This window comes from Rutidosis leptorrhynchoides, chromosome 6, assembly GCF_046630445.1.
Source record: "Rutidosis leptorrhynchoides isolate AG116_Rl617_1_P2 chromosome 6, CSIRO_AGI_Rlap_v1, whole genome shotgun sequence".
In the NCBI taxonomy this organism is placed as follows: Eukaryota; Viridiplantae; Streptophyta; class Magnoliopsida; order Asterales; family Asteraceae; genus Rutidosis; species Rutidosis leptorrhynchoides.
The window spans coordinates 434,188,463-434,210,585 of record NC_092338.1 but is presented as its reverse complement, the minus strand read 5'-3'; the positions used below and the strand labels follow the sequence as shown (position 1 = coordinate 434,210,585).

At 32.6% G+C, this 22,123-nt stretch overlaps 2 protein-coding genes across 2 annotated transcripts; one reads left to right on the top strand and one right to left on the bottom strand.

Moving 5' to 3' along the window:
- Positions 1-3,396: 3,396 nt before the first annotated feature.
- LOC139855286 (putative homeobox-leucine zipper protein ATHB-51) lies at positions 3,397-5,348 on the bottom strand. Its single transcript, XM_071844521.1, has 3 exons — positions 5,210-5,348; positions 4,391-4,725; positions 3,397-3,645 (listed from the first exon to the last, which is right to left on the bottom strand). The coding sequence occupies exons 1-3, from the start codon at positions 5,316-5,318 to the stop codon at positions 3,397-3,399; spliced, it is 693 nt and encodes a 230-aa protein (XP_071700622.1). The 5' UTR covers positions 5,319-5,348.
- A 5,140-nt stretch (positions 5,349-10,488) lies between these two features.
- Positions 10,489-11,055, top strand: LOC139855285 (uncharacterized). Its single transcript, XM_071844520.1, has one exon. It carries the CDS (start codon positions 10,489-10,491, stop codon positions 11,053-11,055), a length of 567 nt encoding a protein of 188 aa, XP_071700621.1.
- The last annotated feature ends 11,068 nt before the right edge of the window (positions 11,056-22,123 follow it).

Sequence of the window (22,123 nt, the reverse complement as noted above, 5' to 3'; positions counted from 1 at the left end):
AAACACCGGTAAAGGGTTATTCCGGAAAACTTATCTAGGGTAAAAACTAGATTTAATTTTCAAAAGATCAAATGTTTTCATAAAGATCCAATTTCCTTAATGGATCTAAATTTTTATAGTCATGTGGGACTGTAAACCATATCGTTACTACCATTGTTTATACCGCCGTATAAAAATCACTGATGTACAAAGTGTGAAGAATAAAGAATTGATTCTAGTATTTCAAGACGATATTGCTTGAGGACAAGCAACGCTCAAGTGTGGGAATATTTGATAATGCTAAAAACGAACATATATTTCATAGCATTATTCCTCAAGAAAGACAAGCTTTTAGTTGCAATTGTTCTATTTACAAGTGATATTCGTTTAAATAATAAAAGGTGAAGACAAAAGACAGATTCGACGAATTGAAGACGCAAACGACCAAAAAGCTCAAAAGTACAAAAGACAATCAAAGAGGTTCCAATTATTGATAAGAAACGTCTCGAAATTACAAGAGTACAAGATTCAAAACGCAAAGTACAAGATATTAAATTGTACGCAAGGACGTTCGAAAATCCGGAACCGGGACCAGAGTCAACTCTCAACGCTCGACGCAACGGACTAAAAATTACAAGTCAACTATACACATAAATATAATATAATATTTAAATAATTCTTATAATTATTTATATATTATATAAATAAAATAAACCATCGGCAAGAAAGGCTCCAAACTTGTGTGAGCTGTAAAAGCAAACTCCGCGAGTTGCGGAGTTTGCAGTGCAAAAACTACGCGAGTCGCGGAGACCCTAATTTTGAAACTGCCTATAAAGCCAACCGAATTCTGATCATTTTCATCATCCTTTTTCTTCTTCTCTCATAAAACGTATTATATATATATATATATATTATAATTTTAATTTTAATTTTAATTTTAATTCTAATAATAAGGGTATGTTAGCAAATATTGTAAGGGTGTAAGTCGAAATTCTGTCCGTGTAACGCTACGCTATTTTTAATCATTGTAAGTTATGTTCAACCTTTTTAATTTAATGTCTCGTAGCTAAGTTATTATTATGCTTATTTAAAACGAAGTAATCATGATGTTGGGCTAATTACTAAAATTGGGTAATTGGGCTTTGTACCATAATTGGGGTTTGGACAAAAGAACGACACTTGTGGAAATTAGACTATGGGCTATTAATGGGCTTTATATTTGTTTAACTAATTGATAGTTTGTTAATGTTAATATAAAGATTTACAATTGGGCTTCCCTATAAATTACCATATACACTCGATCGGACACGATGGGCGGGGTATTTATATGTACGAATAATCGTTCATTTAACCGGACACGGGAATGGATTAATAGCCACTAGAATAATTAAAACAGGGGTGAAATTATGTACAAGGACACTTGGTATAATTGATAACAAAATATTAAAACCTTGGGTTACACTCAGTCGACATCCTGGTGTAATTATTAAACAAAGTATTAAAATCTTGTTACAGTTTAAGTCCCCAATTAGTTGGAATATTTAACTTCGGGTAAAAGGATAATTTGACGAGGACACTCGCACTTTATATTTATGACTGATGGACTGTTATGGACAAAAACCAGACGGACATATTAAATAATCCAGGACAAAGGACAATTAACCCATGGGCATAAAACTAAAATCAATACGTCAAGCATCATGATTACGGAAGTTTAAATAAGCATAATTCTTTTATTTCATATTTAATTTCCTTTATTTTATATTTAATTGCACTTCTAATTATCGCATTTTATTTATTGTTATTGTATTTAATTGCACTTTAATTTTCGTACTTTTTAATTATCGCAAGTTTATTTTATCGCACTTTTATTATTCGCAATTTCATTATCGTTATTTACTTTACGCTTTAATTTAAGTCTTGTATTTATTTATTATTTTACATTTGGTTTTAACTGCGACTAAAGTTTTAAAATCGACAAACCGGTCATTAAACGGTAAAAACCCCCCTTTATAATAATAATATTACTTATATATATATTTGTATTTTTATAAAAGTAAACTAATATAGCGTTAAGCTTTGTTTAAAGATTTTCCCTGTGGAACGAACCGGACTTACTAAAAACTAAACTACTGTACGATTAGGTACACTGCCTATAAGTGTTGTAGCAAGGTTTAAGTATATCCATTCTATAAATAAATAAATATCTTGTGTAAAATTGTATCGCATTTAATAGTATTTTCTTGTAAAAATTAATAGTATTTTATATACACCTCGCGCAACATCAGAGTTATATATAAATATATTACTATTAAATATTAATTAATAATATTAATGAATGATTCATAAAGAAAGCACAGTAAATTCGAATAGTAATCTCACATTAGCAGCCGCTTAATTTAACTTACTCTACCGACAGTTTTCACGGGCTGTGTATCGTGCGAAATCAGTGGCGGATAAAAGTGTTCAGAAAAATCCCAAACTTTTAGATTAACTATAATTATTTATTTTTGTCATTATGGTATAAAATTCGATCATTAACTATTAAATAAAAATTACATTAATTATTCACTCCCAACCCCAAGTAAAATATAAAAGTTTTAAAATTCAACAAATAGTTCATATATACATTTTTAATAAGCCTAAAATTTATAGAACTCATTTTCGTATCACCGTTTATTTTAAAATTACACAAGTTTGAATTTAACTCGCTTAATATCAATCTGAACAACAAACGAGTATTAAAATCATTTAATATTTATTTTTAATATACTTTATTTATATATAGAGATATATTTTAAATAATAATTATTATAATATCCTATTTTTATTTTATTAATTTTTAATAACAACAACATATAATACTTCAAATTATATTTCGAATTATTATTTATATATACATACACACATATCTATTTACAATTAATTCTTCGTGAATCGTCGAGAACAGTCGAAGGGTAATTGAATATATGAAACAGTTCAAAATTTCTGAGACTCAACCTAACAAACTTTGCTTATCGTGTCGAAGTCATATGAAATTAAGTTTAAATTTGGTCGAAAATTTCCGGGTCGTCACAAAGCATCTCCATCGTGGAGTTAGTGAAACATCTCCATCGTGGAGTTAGTGAAACATCTCTATCGTGGAGTAGGTGAAACATCTCCATCGTGTAATAATACTTGTTTTTGGGTGCCTATAAATATGGACTATTATTCATGAGAATAAACACACAAAAACACCTTAATACTCTTATGCAAAAGAGTTCTTGTTTATTGCCAATAACAAGAACTAATCTCTGTCGTATCCCAAAGTGATATTCGTGTAACCCAGGCAATAAGGGTCGAATAATTACTTTCGGAAAGTGATACCACGATTCAGTGATTTACCCGGCTATCGATTATTTTACCCTACACGAAATTTCAATAAAACCTCCAACAGTTGGAATAAGAGGAACTGTGCATCGGTTCATAATTCATCATATAGTTGCAGTCAAAAGTAGCCCCGGTGGTTTGTTCAGTCACAATCGCACCCTGGTGCGAATAGTGGTTCGAGCCTTGAATAGGTGCAACCGGCATGCTTTCAACGGTCTCATCGCCCGACCCTGTTGTAGAAACTGCTGTTTGTCTTTTGCTACCATGTTCTTTGAGTATGCTTCTCAATGCATGTACCTTTATTAAATGAAGTTAACATACTTTTTTACGTGTAGAATAAAAATCAATATTGCAAAAATTAGTGGCCACTTTATATATAAGCATGGTCGCATGGATTAAAAAGTTTATCATCTAACAAACTCCTGATATTTTCTATTTACTTTTGCAAAAAAAAAAAAAAAAAAAAAAAAAAAAGAAAAGAAAAGAAAAAAAACCGATATCATTAGCATAAACAAAATCCTCATATTTAGATTTGTAAATGTTTGAAAGTTTATGATCATACTAAAAAGCAGGGGTGAATCTATGAAGGGGTAATCGGGGTCGGCCACCCCCGACGACTCAATTTTTTTTAAGTATATTTATATGTTAAAGTTCGACGTTAATGTATTTATATATTAAGTTTGAGCAATACTAGACATACAAAATTTCTAAAAAAAAGTCTATACATAATGAAGTGCACCAATCATGTAAAAGAAGAGAATTAAGAAAGAGAAAATAATATGTTATTTAATTGATCAAAATCACATGCTTTGTAAATTTTTGTTTGTAAAATTTTTGTAAATATATACTATATCTCTTCAAGTATTAAGTTTCTCTTTTTTAAAAGTGAATGAACTTGCGAAAAAATTGCTTTTAGAAATCCTTTCAAATTTGCAGCTTTGCCTATAGTTAAGTGCCAAGATATGAGTTATTTTGATGTAGTATGCAATACAATGTTATTTAGGGAGGGAAAATTGTGTTATGCACATATGTAAATACATACCTCATCTTGAAGTTTTTGTTTCTCTCTAAAAACAGCATCAAAGTCTTGTTTAAGTGTATCATACAAGCACTCGAGCTGCTTAGCCTTCCATCGAGCCCGTCTGTTCTGGAACCAAACCGCAACTTGTCTGGGCTGCAATCCTAGTTCATGCGCAAGCTTCGTCTTTCGATCAGGGTTCAGTTTAACCTCCTCCTGAAAACTATTTTCCAACGCTTCGAGTTGTTTGCTTGTTAATCTTTTCTTCTTATCATGATTGTTATCATAATTAAGTTGGCTCAACTCCATCATTGCTGATGATCCCTGCGGAATCATCTGTTGCTCCATCTCTGCTCCCCCTGTTTTCAAAATTAATATAATATTTATTTAATGGTAATTTGTTTTTAGTATATTAGGCCACCCGCAACTGATGTCTGAGTTAGATTTTGCACTTTTTGAAGGAAAAATGGTTTTACGATTGTGACTTGGCAATGTCATGTTTTGACGGTAAACAGTGTTGAGTGTCAAATTTTTGTAGGATGAGTTTGGGTGATGTGTAAAAATATGAATGGAAAATGTTAAATTCGGACGCCTTTGTTAGGCTCGTCAGAAGGCGTTACCCAAGCCATGTCACCTTTTTGGGCGTTAGTTTGGGTCTTTCACACCCCGTTACGTATAGTCTTGTCAGCAAAATGTCGGGCCTCCGTGTTACATCTAATTTTTGTTAGTGATAACTGACAAGACATTTTCATATATGTTCGTTTCAGTATGAAAGGATCCCAGTTAAAAATGAAAAATACACAAAATAAAACAATCGAAAAGCATCTACGTCGAGTGAATTACCAGATGGGTATAGGTAAGAGTCATTGTTATAGTTGTAAATGAAGGCAAAAGAACTTTGTGTAGGCCGAGGAGGAATAAACGGTAAGGAACTGCTGCTACTCCACTCCATTGTACGTAACTACTGATCTAGCTCTTCTTCTTTCTAAATTGGTCTTCCCTTTAAATCCTAAGTTTAGCTTTCTGTTAGCACATTTTACTAATGAATATATGATGGTGTAGGAGTGTTGTAGTGAATCTCAGTTATTCAGGTTGTGTACTTATATAAGAAGTAAATGTAAAAAATAAAGGGTGCGACCAATACACTAGTACTTGTTGTGGTGTGACATTAAGTTATAAAATAATTGAATAAACGGATGATGTTTTTCCTATTCGAGCTACACAGAAAAGAAAACTATTCTTAGTCAGACGTACTCGGCCTAATTGAACTATCCCGTTACCGTTTCTGACAGGGCTGTCCTATCAATTTTATGGGTCAGGTTCAATAAATAAAAGTGAGCCCTTTATATACGAAATTTTTTCATATATAGTAAGAAAGTCATAAAGTTCATAATACTAAGAAAGTCATAAAGCTGTACATTTGATTTTTAAAAAAAAATTTAACCTTTAATTAACAAATGAATATTAGGCAAAACAAAATTTGGGCCCTATATACATTGGGCCTTGTGCGACCGTACAGCTGACCCTTTTTCCTGATCACCAAAATATGGTGGTAGTGAGGTTTGAATCTGAAACCTATCGTAAAGATATCGGTATGTAACCACTAAAGTAATATGTAGAAAGGTATACGGGATGTGGTAGGTCAAAGTCTGGTCCCATAAGGAATTAGATGTTGAGGCAGCTGCATGCACATATACTGGACTGACTGACTGACTGACAATGTATATGCCTTCACTTTTTATGCCTCCTCTGACTTATACATAACAGACCTGCACTTTTTATATCATTGTCTCTCTTCTTATGGGTGAAGAACTGATCACTTGCATACAAATGTAGGAAGACTAACAAGATCCAAGTATCTTTGTAACATGTAATTAGTACTCTTATATACCATGATAAATGATCCTGTAATATGCTTAAAATATTTTCCTTAATTTGCGTCTGATTGTTACATATGTAAAAGTGACTGGTGAATATAACAAGAGATAATAATATTAAGTGGAATTATATGTCTCCCTTACAGATGGACAACGACTGATTCTACTCATATATATTTTATTTTGACCAAAACAAAACAAAAAAACAAAAAAAAAAACTAAAACTTTATAACTATAAAGGAATACTTCGTTTTCAAAGTCCAACAACATGTACAACATATAAACTCATTAGTTTCACATTACTCTAAAACCAATTGGTGATAGAAGGAGGTTCCCATAAACTTATATATGCATCACTTTCCAATGTGTGACGCAATGAACCGACTAGCTCCAACACAGATAAACATACAACAATGATCTCAACTAAAAACTAAACCTAAACCAGAGCTCACAACGCAAAAACGAGAATATAAACTGTAAAGGTGCAAACCAAAGTTCCCATCGAATATGAGAAAAACAAATGTATGCATAGTCTATGGGGAATTCCCTCTCCTACCAATTGGGTCCCCATACACTTAATAGTTTTCGATTGCTTTAATTTAGTCTATATTTCACACTCAAAAACCATCTTGATTGCTTTGTTTCTCTTTCCTTTGATCATATTATACATACATGGCTAATTTTTCAACCGGTTTCAAAAGATTCACTCGATTACAGTTGATGCCATCATGTCAATCTTTTTTGAACAACAATTTGAGATCACTCGAGAGACTAAACCACTCACACGTTCATCTCCCGCAATTGCATAACCTGCCCTCAACTGCTGTCTGTGAGGAAATCTGGCCCAATCCGAGGGCAATGGCGGTAAACCCCCCTCCCCCACTGTCCTCGCAACACGATGTGTCGAAGGCACCTTTAGGTGAAATTTAAGGGTTAAGGGTAACCTTGCGTGCAATGCTACACCACACAGGAGTCGAACTCCTGATCTAAGGAACCCGTGTATATATTAGACTTCTTCATAGGTATTTTTACTGCAAGTTCTTTTTTACTGATCTATTAGAATCATACACAAACTGACATCATCTGAGATCTTGGTTTTAAAAAACTTGAGATTAAAGAATTACTAATTTCGTTTCCTGTATGTTAATTTTACAATGTAATCAAGAATTATATGTCCTTAGATCAATACAAATATCCAATCTTTGATAAAAACTATAGGCCTGATACAGGTAAAAAAGAATCTTAAATATGGTTAATCATGTTTCGTATATAACCTGTTAAACAAGGCCTTGATGAATTAATTTTGACCAGATATGCGTACATATCAATTGTATGTGTCCATTAATTTATAGGTAGCAGAGGTCATCCCCGAAAAGAAAACAGTGGTTGTGGTGGGCCCACCCTCCATAAATAAATTAAAAAGTGTGGGGACAACATATTTGTGTAGCAGGCCAGCAGATGAGCATAAAAATGACATATTCTTACTGTTCTGATCTCCATATAGTACGGAGTAGTTGCTTATTTATCATTCCATCCACAATTTCACGTTGCTGATTTTAGTGTCATCAAACGTGTATTTTAGTTAGTTGCGATTTACTTGAATTCATGTGTTAGCTAGCTATACTTAACAACGTGTTCGGAGAGTGTGGAGTACACACACCCGTAAGAGTTGACTACTAACTGTCACACACACATAAAACACACACAATTCTCTCAGATAATTTGATTAGTGATTTCACTGCCAAAAACACTGAATGCGTTCTTGTCTTATCCCTGTAAAGATTTCGTGCAACCGAGGCAATCGTTGGGTCGAAATACTCTATAGAGAAAGTGAACATATGATTCAAGAACGAATCCAGACAGTCAATTCATACCCATTTTCTAACATTTCATACTCCGTATATGATATATGTGTAGTTTTGTCTTTTCTACATATATATATTAGTATCTAGCAAAATATAAGATATTATGAAAAAGTTGCAATTTTTTCAAAGCATTCGGACAAAATACATTTTTTATTGAAAATTTGCGGATATAGACAATAGGTTCGAACAAACCCACACTAAAATAAATTTGCTAATTAACCACACATAAATTTACACACTTTTAAAAAGTGTGTACTTTTTTGTTAAATTACTCACATTTGTAAATGTGTGTGAATGTATTATATTTATAAGTGTAGAATATCATTATAGTTTCAAACATAAAAATGTAGGAAAAAAATTTTACACTAATTTGTGTGTATAATCATAAATATAACCACACTTAAGAGTGTTAAGTTAATTTTGTCGCACTAGATTTGTTCACGCTCCCTTGTGTGAAGAAACGAGGTGTAAAAAATTTACTCACATTTTTAAATATGATTAAATTTGTGTTTGTACACACTAATAAGTGTGAACAAACTTTTTCTACAATTTTATGTGTGAAAAATAAATAACATTCAACATTTATAAATGTAGCAAACTTATACATATTTAGAAGTGTGAGAAATTTGACAAAAATCTCACACTTTCCTATAAGTGTGTAAAAATATGTGTGAACAATTGTTAAATTTGTTGTAGTGCTATGTTCTAACTTAGTGAACGGGTCTTAAAAACATCGTTGTCCGAACAAAATTCAATTGTGTTCCCGTGCACTAGGTTCGAACAGACGAACATGACATTGTTCGAACCTTTGTCATAAATACAATGAGAGGTTCGAGCATGTACGTCGTTCGAACATGTTCGTCGTTCGAAGTTTTATCATTATGTTGTTATTGATGTTAATTGTTAGACATGGGATTGAGTGTCACTTAGTAAAGGTGGCATACTCCAAAAATATCAACTCGTTTGAGATTAAATTGGATTGATTTGTCGCAAGTTTCTTTGGTCTACATCTTTATCTTCGTCGTCATCATCATTTGAAACCAACCTATTAGTAAATGGGTGATTCGGCTACCAACATGTTCGAACGTCGAACATGTTCGTACTCGTTTGTGTTCAAACTCCTTGTATTTATATAAAGGTTCGAGAAAAAAAAAAGTTAGGTTCGAATAAGGCCGCGTTCGAACCTAGTGTACGTGAGCGTATTGTCCGGGCAACGAAGTTTTCAAGAGCCGTTCACTAGATTCGAACATATGGGTTTGTTCGAACCATGTTAAACATATGGTGTATATTCACAATTTTTCAGTACAAAGTGTTTTGTCCAAAGCTTTGAAAAAAATGTAAATTCGTCATAGTCCCAAAATATAATATCATGATGATACTATTGTCACAACATTTAAAAAAAAAACAAAATAAATACTCTATACGATTAATCAGCTCTGCCTTGTCCCATTTAGTAAGTCAAAAACCGGATACCATGATTACCAAAAAAACAAATAATACATGTATCCATATACATATATACTCGGAGAGAGTAGGAATGTGGGATAAAATTAAAGTACGACCGTACAGGTGAGGTCAGGTTGACGACAGCAAGATGATGATCTTATGACGATGCAAAGTTGGGTCGAACTATTTCAAGCATCACATAGCAGAATTTATAAATCTTCATCAAGAGCCACTAGTACAAGTGTACATGTTACTGTATAACCTATACATTTAAAACATACCCTCCCCACACACTGAATTCAACTTTGTGCATCTATACTACTCTACCATTCATTTATAACCCTAATCCACCATTTATTCAATACATCTGCCCACCCACCACCCACCTGGCCCCAACCGCAGGACCTCGGTCTGATGATGCTGCAGATAAGCTTGCAACAAACATGGTGCTAAGGACATTAATGTTACATACATGTACCCAGAGAACTAGCTAGATAGCGAAAATTGTTAAAATATTAGTGCAATCTAATTAAATGGATTCTATTGTCACAAGATATATCTTGCATTTAATATAGAGATTTTGCATATCTCTAAGATATCTTGCATTTAATATAGAGATTATAGGATATCTCTTTTATATCTAGCATTTAATATTTCATAGGTATAGTTGGTTTGCATTTATTATGCATTTAATATTTCTCTTGTATTTAAAGAGGTAGTATGTAACATTTGAAAATAAGAAAAACCATTTACAATACACTTCAAGTTTGTACATTCTTTGTTCATATTTTGTTTATTAAACTTCTATTCTAGCAAGTTGTTAATTATTTTATGGTATCAAGAGCTTGGTTATAAACTTGATTATAAGTTTAGTCCTAAGTTAAACTTTGTATGCAATTACTCAAAGTGTAAACTAGTTTCTTGCTAATCATAAATGGAAGTCTCAAATGTAAACAATGGAGGTATGTTCAATGGTATGGAAAGACTTGTAGGCAACAACTACAAGTATTGGAAGATGTGTATGGAAGCTTATCTCCAAGGTCAAGACCTATGGGAACTTGTGGCCGGAAGCGATGCCATAATTCCCGTAGAAACTCTTGAGCAAGGCGAGTCACGAAGAAAATGGAAGATTAAGTGTGGGAAGGCTCTCTTTGCGTTGAGGACATCAATTAGCAAAGAGTTCATAGAACACGTTCGTGATCTTAACTCGCCAAAGGAGGTTTGGGATACTCTTGAGAAACTCTTTACCAAGAAGAATACCGCACGGTTGCAATTCCTGGAAAATGAGTTAGCAATCTCAAGACAAGAAGGTATGTCAGTTTCTGAATATTTCTTACGGGTGAAAACTCTTTGTTCTGAAATTTCAGAGATTGATACAAACGAGAAAATTAGTGAATCTCGGTTGCGAAGATATTTAATTCGTGGTTTGAAGAAAGAGTATGTTCCATTCATAACCTCTATACATGGGTGGTTGATGTGCGCAGAGGCGTATATGAAATAGCTTATATTTTACTAGGAAATACTATTAAATACGATACAATTTTACACAAGATATTTATTATTTATTTACAGATGGGATATACCTAAACCTTGCTACAACACTATAGGCAGTGTACCTAATCGTAGAGTAGTATAGTTTTTAGTAAGTCCGGTTCGTTCCACATGGAGCTGGCTTATTTTACACTATATTTTTAAACAATTATATTTGTACAAAATATATTATATTAATAATATATAAAAGGGGGTTTACCGTTTAATGACTGGTTTGTCGATTTTATATTTTAAGTTACAATTAAAACCTAATGCAAAATATAAATGACAATAATTAAAGTAGCGAAAAATAAATGACAATAAATAAATGACGTTAAATAAAATAGCGAGTAAATAAAAGTACGATGAAAAATACAATAAAACAATTATGCTTATTTAAACTTCCGTAATCATGATGTTTGACGTGTTGATTTTAGTTTATTACCGTGGGTTAATTGTCCTTTGTCCTGGATTATTCAATATGTCCGTCTGGTTTTTGTCCATAACAGTCCATCAGTCATAAATATAAAGTGCGAGTGTCCTCGTCAAATTATCCTTATACCCGAAGTCAAATATTCCAACTAATTGGGGACTTAAACTGTAACAAGGTCTTAATACTTTGTTTAATAATTACACCAGGATATCGACTGCGTGTAACCCAAGGTTTTAATACTTTGTTAACAATTACGCCAAGTGTCCTTGTACATAATTTCACCCCCGTTTTAATAATTCCATAGACTATTAATCCATTCCCGTATCCGGTTAAATGAACGATTATTCGTACATATAAATATCCCGCCCATCGTGTTCGATCGAGTGTATATGGTTATTTATAGGGACGTCCAATTGTAAATCTTTATATTAAAATTAACAAACTATCATTTAGTTAAACAAATATAAAGCCCATTAATAGCCCATAGTCTAATTTTCACAAGTGTCGTTCTTTTGTCCAAACCTCAATTATGGTACAAAGCCCAATTACCCAATTTTAAATATTTTAGCCCAACATCATGATTACTTCGATTTAAATAAGCATAATAATAACTTAGTTGCAAGACATTAATTTAAAAAGGAGAACATAACTTACATTGAGTATTTATCGCATAGCTTTACACGGACAGAATTTCGACTTTAGAACCCGTAAAATAACTTTTACATAACCCAAACTAATCTAATCTAATAAAAAACTAAACTAATATATATATTATATATATAATATATATATTATATATATAATATATATATATAATATATATATATATATATATATATATATATATATATATATATATATATATATATATATATATATATATATATATATATATATATATATATATATATATATATATATATATTACATAGGGAGTATTATTATTATTATGTTTAAAACTCTTCGAATAAGCTGGCTATTTATAGGACCTGACCAACTTTTTCGGGCCATGCGATCGCATAGGATATGTGCCTTCTGGCCATGCGATCGTATGGTGTCTGGCACCAGCTCACATTCATTTGTTTTTTAGTCTGCCGACACTATTTAATATAATATAACATATATAAATAATTTATATAATTATTTAAATATTATATTATATTCTTGTGCATAGTAGACTTGTAATTTTTGGTCCGTTAAGTCGGGCGTTGATAGTTGGCTCGGGTACCGGTTCTGGATTTTCGAACCTCCTTTCGTATAATTTAATATCTTGTACTTTGCGTTTCGCAACTTGTACTCTTGTCATTTTTAGACGTTTCTCATCAATAATTTGAACCACTTGGATGGTATCTTGTACATTTGAGTTTTTTGGTCATTTGCGTCTTCAAATCGTCGTTTTCGCCTTTTGTCTTTGCACTTATTTAATATAAACGATTACAACTTAAAATAGGACAATTACAACTAAATAATTTACATATTGGGAGGATATTGCTACTAAATATATGTTCATTTGGAGCACTATCAAATATCCCCACACTTGAACGTTGCTTGTCCTCAAGCAATACAAAACTTGAAATTAAATCACACGAATCACTTCTTTATTCTTCACACTTTATACATTAGTGATTTTGATACGGCGGTATAAACAATGATAGTAACGATGTGGTTTACAGTCCCACATGACTATAAAAATTTAGATCCTTAAGGAAATTGGATCTTTATGAAAACATTTGATCTTTTGAAAATTCATTCTAGCTTTTACCCTAGATAAGTTTTCCGGAATACCCCTTCACCGGTGTTTGTAAAATATTTTTGTGGGTTTCAGATTTGAAAATTTTAGCTCAAAATTTATGGTTTTGTGTCACCCACTTGCTAACCTTGTATTGGGAAAGCAACACGTCCAGTATACTTGTCCCGTATATTACCTTTCGGCAAACTACCGTCCGGTTGTAAAGGAAAGCGTTGAACAAGCAACTGTTAAGGCAATGTCTAATGACATGCAGATGTTCATGGTCTACAACGTGTCGGATGCAATTACTATCCTTTGTAGGAGCAATAGTAAAGATCACCCTATAATTTTTTTTCAGTCTGGCACAAGGTCCTGTCTTTGACCATGCTATGCAACCATTGTTCATACGGTTGACACCCGAAATGGTTCAGGTGACCTAATGAATTCCAGGTGAATTCCTAGGATTTTACGTTCAATGGTAATGAACGCATTGAAAATAGGTTTTTAGAAAACAAATCGGTTTGTAATTTTGATCAAAATATTTTCTCGTTCAAGCTCGAGTTTAGATATCATCGAATTCCATGAGTTTGTAATTCTCAATCTTTAAGGTCAATCTCAAGGATTGAGTAATATCAGGCTTAAAAGCTGATTTTTAATCTTTAAGGAGATTATCCTTTCTGGGGGTCTGATTCATTAGTCTTATCAAGCTAATTTGCACGGCGTCCTCCCTATTTTACGAGACAGATCCTCTCATGGTTAGGATAAGTCTGACCACATGGCGACCCTGTTTGATGCTGAGGTCCGTGGATTTCCTGCTGATTTTAGAGATGACTTTTCTAGATTTTTCGTCAACCTACAGCTGGTCTGGACGACAACTTCTTGACCTAAATCAAGAAGCGCGTGTCTTTTTTCGGAAGACTTTACTTCCTCTTAATGATGGAATTGATTCATCGTGTAGATCCATCTTTTCTTTCAAATGTATTACAATAAACCGGGTAAAACGGTTAATTTAGTCCAAAACAAAAGCACCTGCAATAACTTTACAAACACATGTGATAGATAGTTTTTAATTGAATAACTTGGTACATTCTCCCCACACTTAGTTTCTTTCTTTGCCTTTTTATTCTCCTTTATTCCATTTTAATGAATTCAAGCGTTTTAGGGTGTTTCTCAATTTATGTCCTTTCCGAGGTAACGATAATTTCGGTATTAACACCTAGTTTTCATCGTTCATAAATATGTATAAACATGATTTTGAATTCATTTAGTTGAAAATTTTTCAAATTTTCACAAAATTTGGCAATTAAACCAAGTGTAAACCTGAGAGAATTTATAACCCTTCCCCACACTTGAGATCATGCAATGCCCTCATTTGCATGAAATCAGACTCTAATTATAAATTCATGAGGGTGATTAGTGTAGAAAAGTAGTTAAAGATACCCAGTTTTGTAATTACAAAGCTCATCGAATGATAGATGGCGCACCTCATCGTTCATTCCTTCTTGTTTTATCATACATGTTTTTCTTCAAAAACGGTTGCTTTTCTGAACTGTTTGCTCATCTTTGAAAATGCGTCTTTTACCCTAACTTATTATGCATGTTTATTAATGAGTTATGCACTAACCCGAACCCCAAATTTAACGTTAAGTGGGGTTAGACTTCCCCATACTTAGCTGACGACATGTGAAGTCGGTAGAATAAGTTTCACGAATTAAAATAGTGAGCCAATTATTTACATCTCGGGTGGTATAAAATATATCAATGGGTTTAAAGTTTAGACCCACCCGATCGTCACTACTTAATTCTTTTTTAAGTGTAGCTTTTAGTAAATGGATATTGATAATGCTAAAAACGAACATATATTTCATAGCATTATTCCTCAAGAAAGACAAGCTTTTAGTTGCAATTGTTCTATTTACAAGTGATATTCGTTTAAATAATAAAAGGTGAAGACAGAAGACAGATTCGACGATTTGAAGACGCAAACGACCAAAAAGCTCAAAAGAACAAAAGACAATCAAAAAGGTTCCAATTATTGATAAGAAACGTCTCGAAATCACAAGAGTACAAGATTCAAAACGCAAAGTACAAGATATTAAATTGTACGCGAGGACGTTCGAAAATCCGGAACCGGGACCAGAGTCAACTCTTAACGCTCGACGCAACGGACTAAAAATTACAAGTTAACTATGTATATAAATATAATATAATATATAATTAATTATATTAATTATATATATATATTATATATATATATTAAAAACCGTCGGCAGCAAGAAACTCCAAGGGTGTGAGCTGTAAATACATCTCCGCGACTCGCGGAGTTTTAAGGGCATTTTGCCGCGAGTCGCGGAGCCCCAATTTTCAACTCTGGCTATAAAGCCAACCGAATTCTGATCAAATTTCATATCTTTTTTCTTCTCATTCATACGAGTAATATATATATATAATTTATATTTTAATTTTAATTTTAATTTTAATTCTAATAATAAGGGTATGTTAGCGAATGTTGTAAGGGTGTAAGTCGAAATTCTGTCCGTGTAACGCTACGCTATTTTTAATCATTGTAAGTTATGTTCAACCTTTTTACATTAATGTCTCGTAGCTAAGTTATTATTATGCTTATTTAAAACGAAGTAATCATGATGTTGGGCTAATTACTAAAATTGGGTAATTGGGCTTTGTACCATAATTGGGGTTTGGATAAAAGAACGACACTTGTGGAAACTAGACTATGGGCTATTAATGGGCTTTATATTTGTTTAACTAAATGAAAGTTTGTTAATGTTAATATAAAGATTTACAATTGGGCGTCCCTATAAATTACCATATACACTCGATCGGACACGATGGGCGGGGTATTTATATGTACGAATAATCGTTCATTTAACCGGACACGGGAATGGATTAATAGCCACTAGAATAATTAAAACAGGGGTGAAATTACATTCAAGGGTAATTGGTGTAATTGTTAACAAAGTAGTAAAACCTTAGTTTACACGCAGTCGATAACCTGGTGTATTCATTAAACAAAGTATTAAAACCTTGTTACAATTCGAATCCCCAATTAGTTGGAATATTTAACTTCGGGTATAATAATAATTTGACAAGGACACTTGCAATTTATATTTATGACTGATGGACTGTTATGGACAAAAACCAGACGGACATATTGAATAATCCAGGACAAAGGACAATTAACCCATGGGCATAAAACTAAAATCAACACGTCAAACATCATGATTACGGAAGTTTAAATAAGCATAATTCTTTTATATCATATTTAATTTCCTTTATTTTATATTTAATTGCACTTCTAATTATCGCACTTTTATTTATTTTATTTTATCGCACTTTTAATTATCGTACTTTTTAATTATCGCAAGTTTATTTTATCGCACTTTTATTATTCGCAATTTCATTATCGTTATTTACTTTACGCTTTAATTTAAGTCTTGTATTTATTTTATATTTTACATTAGGTTTTAACTGCGACTAAAGTCTTAAAATCGACAAACCGGTCATTAAACGGTAAAAACCCCCCTTTATAATAATAATATTACTTATATATATTTGTATTTTTATAAAAGTAAACTAATATAGCGTTGAGCTTTGTTTAAAGATTTCCCTGTGGAACGAACCGGACTTACTAAAAACTACACTACTGTACGATTAGGTACACTGCCTATAAGTGTTGTAGCAAGGTTTAAGTATATCCATTCTATAAATAAATAAATATCTTGTGTAAAATTGTATCGTATTTAATAGTATTTTCCTAGTAAAATAATAACTATTTTATATACACCTCGCATAACATCAAGTTATTTTTGGCGCCGCTGCCGGGGAACACTCTTAAAAACCGGAAGCGCAACGCTAATATAGAAAAAAAAAAAAACAAAAATATATGTATTTTTAAGATTTTGTAAATATTTAAGTTTTATAAGTTTCTTTATTTCTATTTTAGTTTATAAAAATATAAGTTTTATTTTAAAATCTTTTATTTATTTAAAAAACAGAAAACAGAAAATAAAAAAAAAAAAGAAAAACGCGTAAAAAAGATAAATCTGTCAGCTCAAATTCTGAACCCCGCGACTCGCGGGGTTTTCTTCTTTATTTGCCGCGACTCGCGGAGCTACTCTGACAGGCGACAAGGAAGCCCTAATCGAGCATTAATTACGGATATTATTAATTAATTATTATTATTTAACCTAATTATAATTATTATTATTATTATTATTAGTTTTAATTTTAATTTTACTTTTTATTTAATTTAATGTATTTAGTATAAATAAGTTTAATAAAATTATAAAATTAATAGTTTTATTAAATAAATAATATAAAAATAATATTTTTATAAAAATTGTACTTTTTACAACTTTTTGTATATTTTTATATTTTGTACCTTTTTAATCGTTGTAGCGTAATATTTGTATTTTTAGCTCATATTTTAAACTTAGTTTTTGCTATAGTTATTTTTACTCCTAGATTTTTAGGCTTTGCCGTAGAATTCCTTAAGTGCTTTTTCTTTAGACTAAGATTTAGGTGCTTTAGAATTTTGCGACGCCTTTTTAAGTTTTAGTTTCTTTTTAAGTTATTTCCATTTGGGATTTAGTTTTTCCTGTAAGCTTTAATATTTTTAGACCTTTTACTATGTATCAATTATCATTCCAATTAGTAATTTCAATTTGCGATTATAATTTTAAGTTAGTTGTAGTAATAAGGTTAAATTAGTTAAGTATTTTTAAGTTTTTATAAGTTTCTTTTATTTTTCCGTCACCTTTTATTTTTCAATCATTTTTTCTTTTTCGACCTTTTTCGACGAACTCTTTTTCTCTCTTATTTCTCGCCATTCTAGTTTTTAGGACTTAGAATTTTTTTCTACTTCTTATCTAAATTTCTTAAAATTACGAAAATTTATTTTGAGTGGTTAAATTGATAGACATCAAAATTTTCTGGTTCGTAGTAATAGTTGGATTTGTACGTGGACCGGGTTATTGGAGCCAAACAGTCCTCAATTATATTGAGACCAAACGAATCCTGCCCCTCTGCTGCACCTTTTGGCTATTCAAAACGTGGGCAAAATCAGAAAAGTCTATTGATTGGATAACTTATTATAATTTTTCTTTCCTTTTTAAAAACTAATAGGATATTCAGTGAATGCACCGAGCAAGACGTTCATCACCTTTTGTACGTTCACCACCTGTAACTCGATCAAGACATCGTTTAACAAATATAACCGCCGTTGATTTTTCTTTAGAATCGTCATCCAGTCGACCAAGTACTTCAGTTCAAATTTCCGATAATCCATTTTTTGAACCCAACCTCACAATTGAGAATCCGGAAAATATTCAGGAACGGTTCGTAGATCCTGAACCACTAAACTTTCCTCCGGAGCCACCAATCATTCAAACAGAGATTGTTGAGGAACGAACCATTAAATCTGAAGCATCTAGTGATACCGATTCAACAAATTCAATTATGGAGAATCTGGAACCTTTAAGTATGGAAGACCGAATGAGAGCTAAACGCACTGGCCAAGGTCACGCAATTACTCATCCAGACATTAATGCGCCAGATTATGAAATCAAAGGACAAATTCTACACATGGTGACTAATCAATGCCAATTTAGTGGTGCGCCGAAGGAAGATCCGAATGAACATCTACGTACCTTTAATAGGATCTGCACACTATTTAAAATCCGAGAAGTGGAGGATGAACAGATATATCTCATGTTATTTCCCTGGACTTTAAAGGGAGAAGCCAAAGATTGGTTGGAATCGTTACCTGAAGGGGCGATTGATACATGGGACGTTTTAATTGACAAATTTCTTAAACAATTCTTTCCTGCATCTAAAGCCGTAAGACTTCAAGCAGAAATTGTTACGTTCACACAGAAACCAAATGAAACTCTATATGAGGCGTGGACAAGATATGGAAAGTTGTTAAGAGGATGTCCGCAACATGGTTTAGACACCTGTCAAATAGTACAAATATTCTACCAAGGATGCGACATCACTACAAGGAAAGACATAGATATAGCAGCTGGTGGTTCTATTATGAAGAAAACCGAAACTGATGCTTACAAAATTATTGATAACACTGCTTCCCACTCACATGAGTGGCATCAAGAAAAAGATATCATTAGATCATCTAAAGTAGCTAGAGCCGATTCTAGCCATGACTTAGATTCCATTTCCGCAAAGATAGATGCTTTCGAGAGACGAATGGAAAAGATGACTAAAGATATTCATGCTATACGAATTAGTTGTGAGCAGTGTGGAGGACCACATTTGACAAAAGATTGTCTCAGTATTGAATTAACAATGGAACAAAGAGAGAATATTTCATACATAAACCAAAGGCCTGGAAATAATTATCAGAATAATTATCAACCGCCAAGACCGATTTACAATCAAAACCAGAATTATAACCGAAATATTCCATACAATAACCAACAAGGTCCTAGCAATCAACAAGTATCCAATAATACTTACAATCAGCAAAGACCGAATTTTCAAAACAAACCACCACAACAAACCGATGATAAAAAGCCGAATTTAGAAGATATGATGACAAAGCTAGTTGAAACTCAAACACAGTTTTTCACATCTCAGAAACAAACCAATGAACAAAATGCTCAAGCATTTAGAAATCAACAAGCTTCTATTCAAAATCTGGAACAAGAAGTAAGTAACCTAGCAAGGTTAATAGGTGAAAGAAAACCGGGAAGTTTACCTAGTGATACAAATGCTAACCCCCGGAATGAAACAGCTAAAGCTATTACCACAAGAAGTGGTACAACACTTAAACCACCTAAAATACCTGTAACTTCTGATGAAACTATTCCTACTCCACAAGAACCACAACCTGATCAAGATAAGGAAAAAGAACCGGTAGTTGAAAAGGTTAATGAAGATAACACAGTTAAGGATAAACCTTATGTTAAACCATACCAACCACCACTTCCTTACCCGAGTAAAATGAAGAAAGAAAAACTTGAAGCCGAGCAATCCAAATTCTTGGATATGTTTAAACAGATAAATGTAAATCTTCCTTTCATTGATGTGATTTCAGGAATGCCAAGATATGCTAAATTCTTGAAAGATCTAATCACGAATAGAAAGAAAATGGAAGAACTCTCGGCTGTTACTATGAATGCTAATTGTTCAGCAGTGCTGTTGAATAAGATACCAGAAAAATTATCTGATCCAGGAAGTTTCACAATTCCATGTTTTCTGGGTAGTCTTAGTTCAATAGAAGCATTGGCAGACTTAGGTGCTAGTATAAATCTAATGCCGTATTCACTATACGCTAAACTAGACCTTGGAGAATTAAAACCAACCAGAATAAGCATACAACTAGCCGATAGATCAATAAAATATCCTAGAGGGATAATGGAAAACATGCTAGTTAAAGTTGGTACTTTAGTATTTCCAGTAGATTTTGTTGTTTTGGACATGGAAGAAGATTCTCAAGTTCCTCTCATATTAGGAAGACCATTCTTAAACACGGCTAAAGCAATGATAGACGTGTTCGGTAAGAAACTGACCCTAAGTATAGAGGATGAGAGTGTTACCTTTTCAGTTGATAGAGCAATGCAACAACCACAATCTGCAGATGATACATGTTATTATATTCAAACTATAGATGCACATGCGGAATTATTAGAAGAATTTCCAGAATTACAAGGAACAGGAGAATGTTCTTTAGGAGAAGGTAATGAACCAATTGATGAAGCTGAAATGTTAGCTACACTTATAGCTAATGGATATGAACCAACAACAGAAGAAATTCAAATGCTAAAAGAAGAAGACAGATATCGATATAAATCATCGATAGAAGAACCTCCGAAATTAGAATTAAAGCCACTTCCAAACCATTTGGAATACGCTTATTTACATGGTGAATCTGAATTACCTGTAATAATATCGTCTTCTCTTACTGAAAATGAGAAATCACAACTCATTTCTGTGTTGAAAGCTCATAAACCAGCCATTGCATGGAAGATTCATGATATTAAAGGAATAAGTCCTTCGTATTGCACACATAAAATCCTTATGGAAGAAGGTCATAAAACGTATGTGCAACGTCAACGAAGACTAAATCCTAATATGCAAGATGTAGTTAAGAAAGAGATTATTAAACTACTAGATGCAGGTTTAATTTATCCAATTTCTGATAGTCCATGGGTAAGCCCAGTTCAATGCGTGCCTAAGAAGGGTGGCATGACTGTCATTACAAATGAGAAAAATGAGCTTATTCCTACTAGGACTGTAACAGGATGGCGTGTATGTATTGATTATAGAAAATTAAATGACGCCACCAGAAAAGATCACTTTCCCTTACCTTTCATAGATCAAATGTTGGAAAGATTAGCCGGAAATAGTTACTATTGTTTTCTAGATGGATTTTCCGGATATTTTCAAATTCCAATAGCACCCGAAGATCAAGAGAAAACCACATTCACGTGCCCTTATGGTACTTTTGCTTACAAACGCATGCCATTTGGACTTTGTAACGCCCCTGCAACCTTTCAAAGGTGTATGATGGCGATTTTTCATGACATGATAGAAGAATGCATGGAAGTATTCATGGATGACTTTTCAGTCTTCGGTGATACATTTAAATCATGTCTAGTTAATCTGGAACGAATGCTAATTAGATGCGAAAAATCAAATCTAGTACTTAATTGGGAGAAATGCCATTTCATGGTTAAAGAAGGCATCGTTCTTGGACATAAAATTTCAAAAGAAGGGATTGAAGTGGATAGAGCTAAAGTAGATGTAATTGCTAAACTTCCACATCCCACCAATGTTAGAGGAGTTAGGAGTTTTCTAGGGCATGCCGGTTTTTACCGACGTTTCATAAAAGATTTT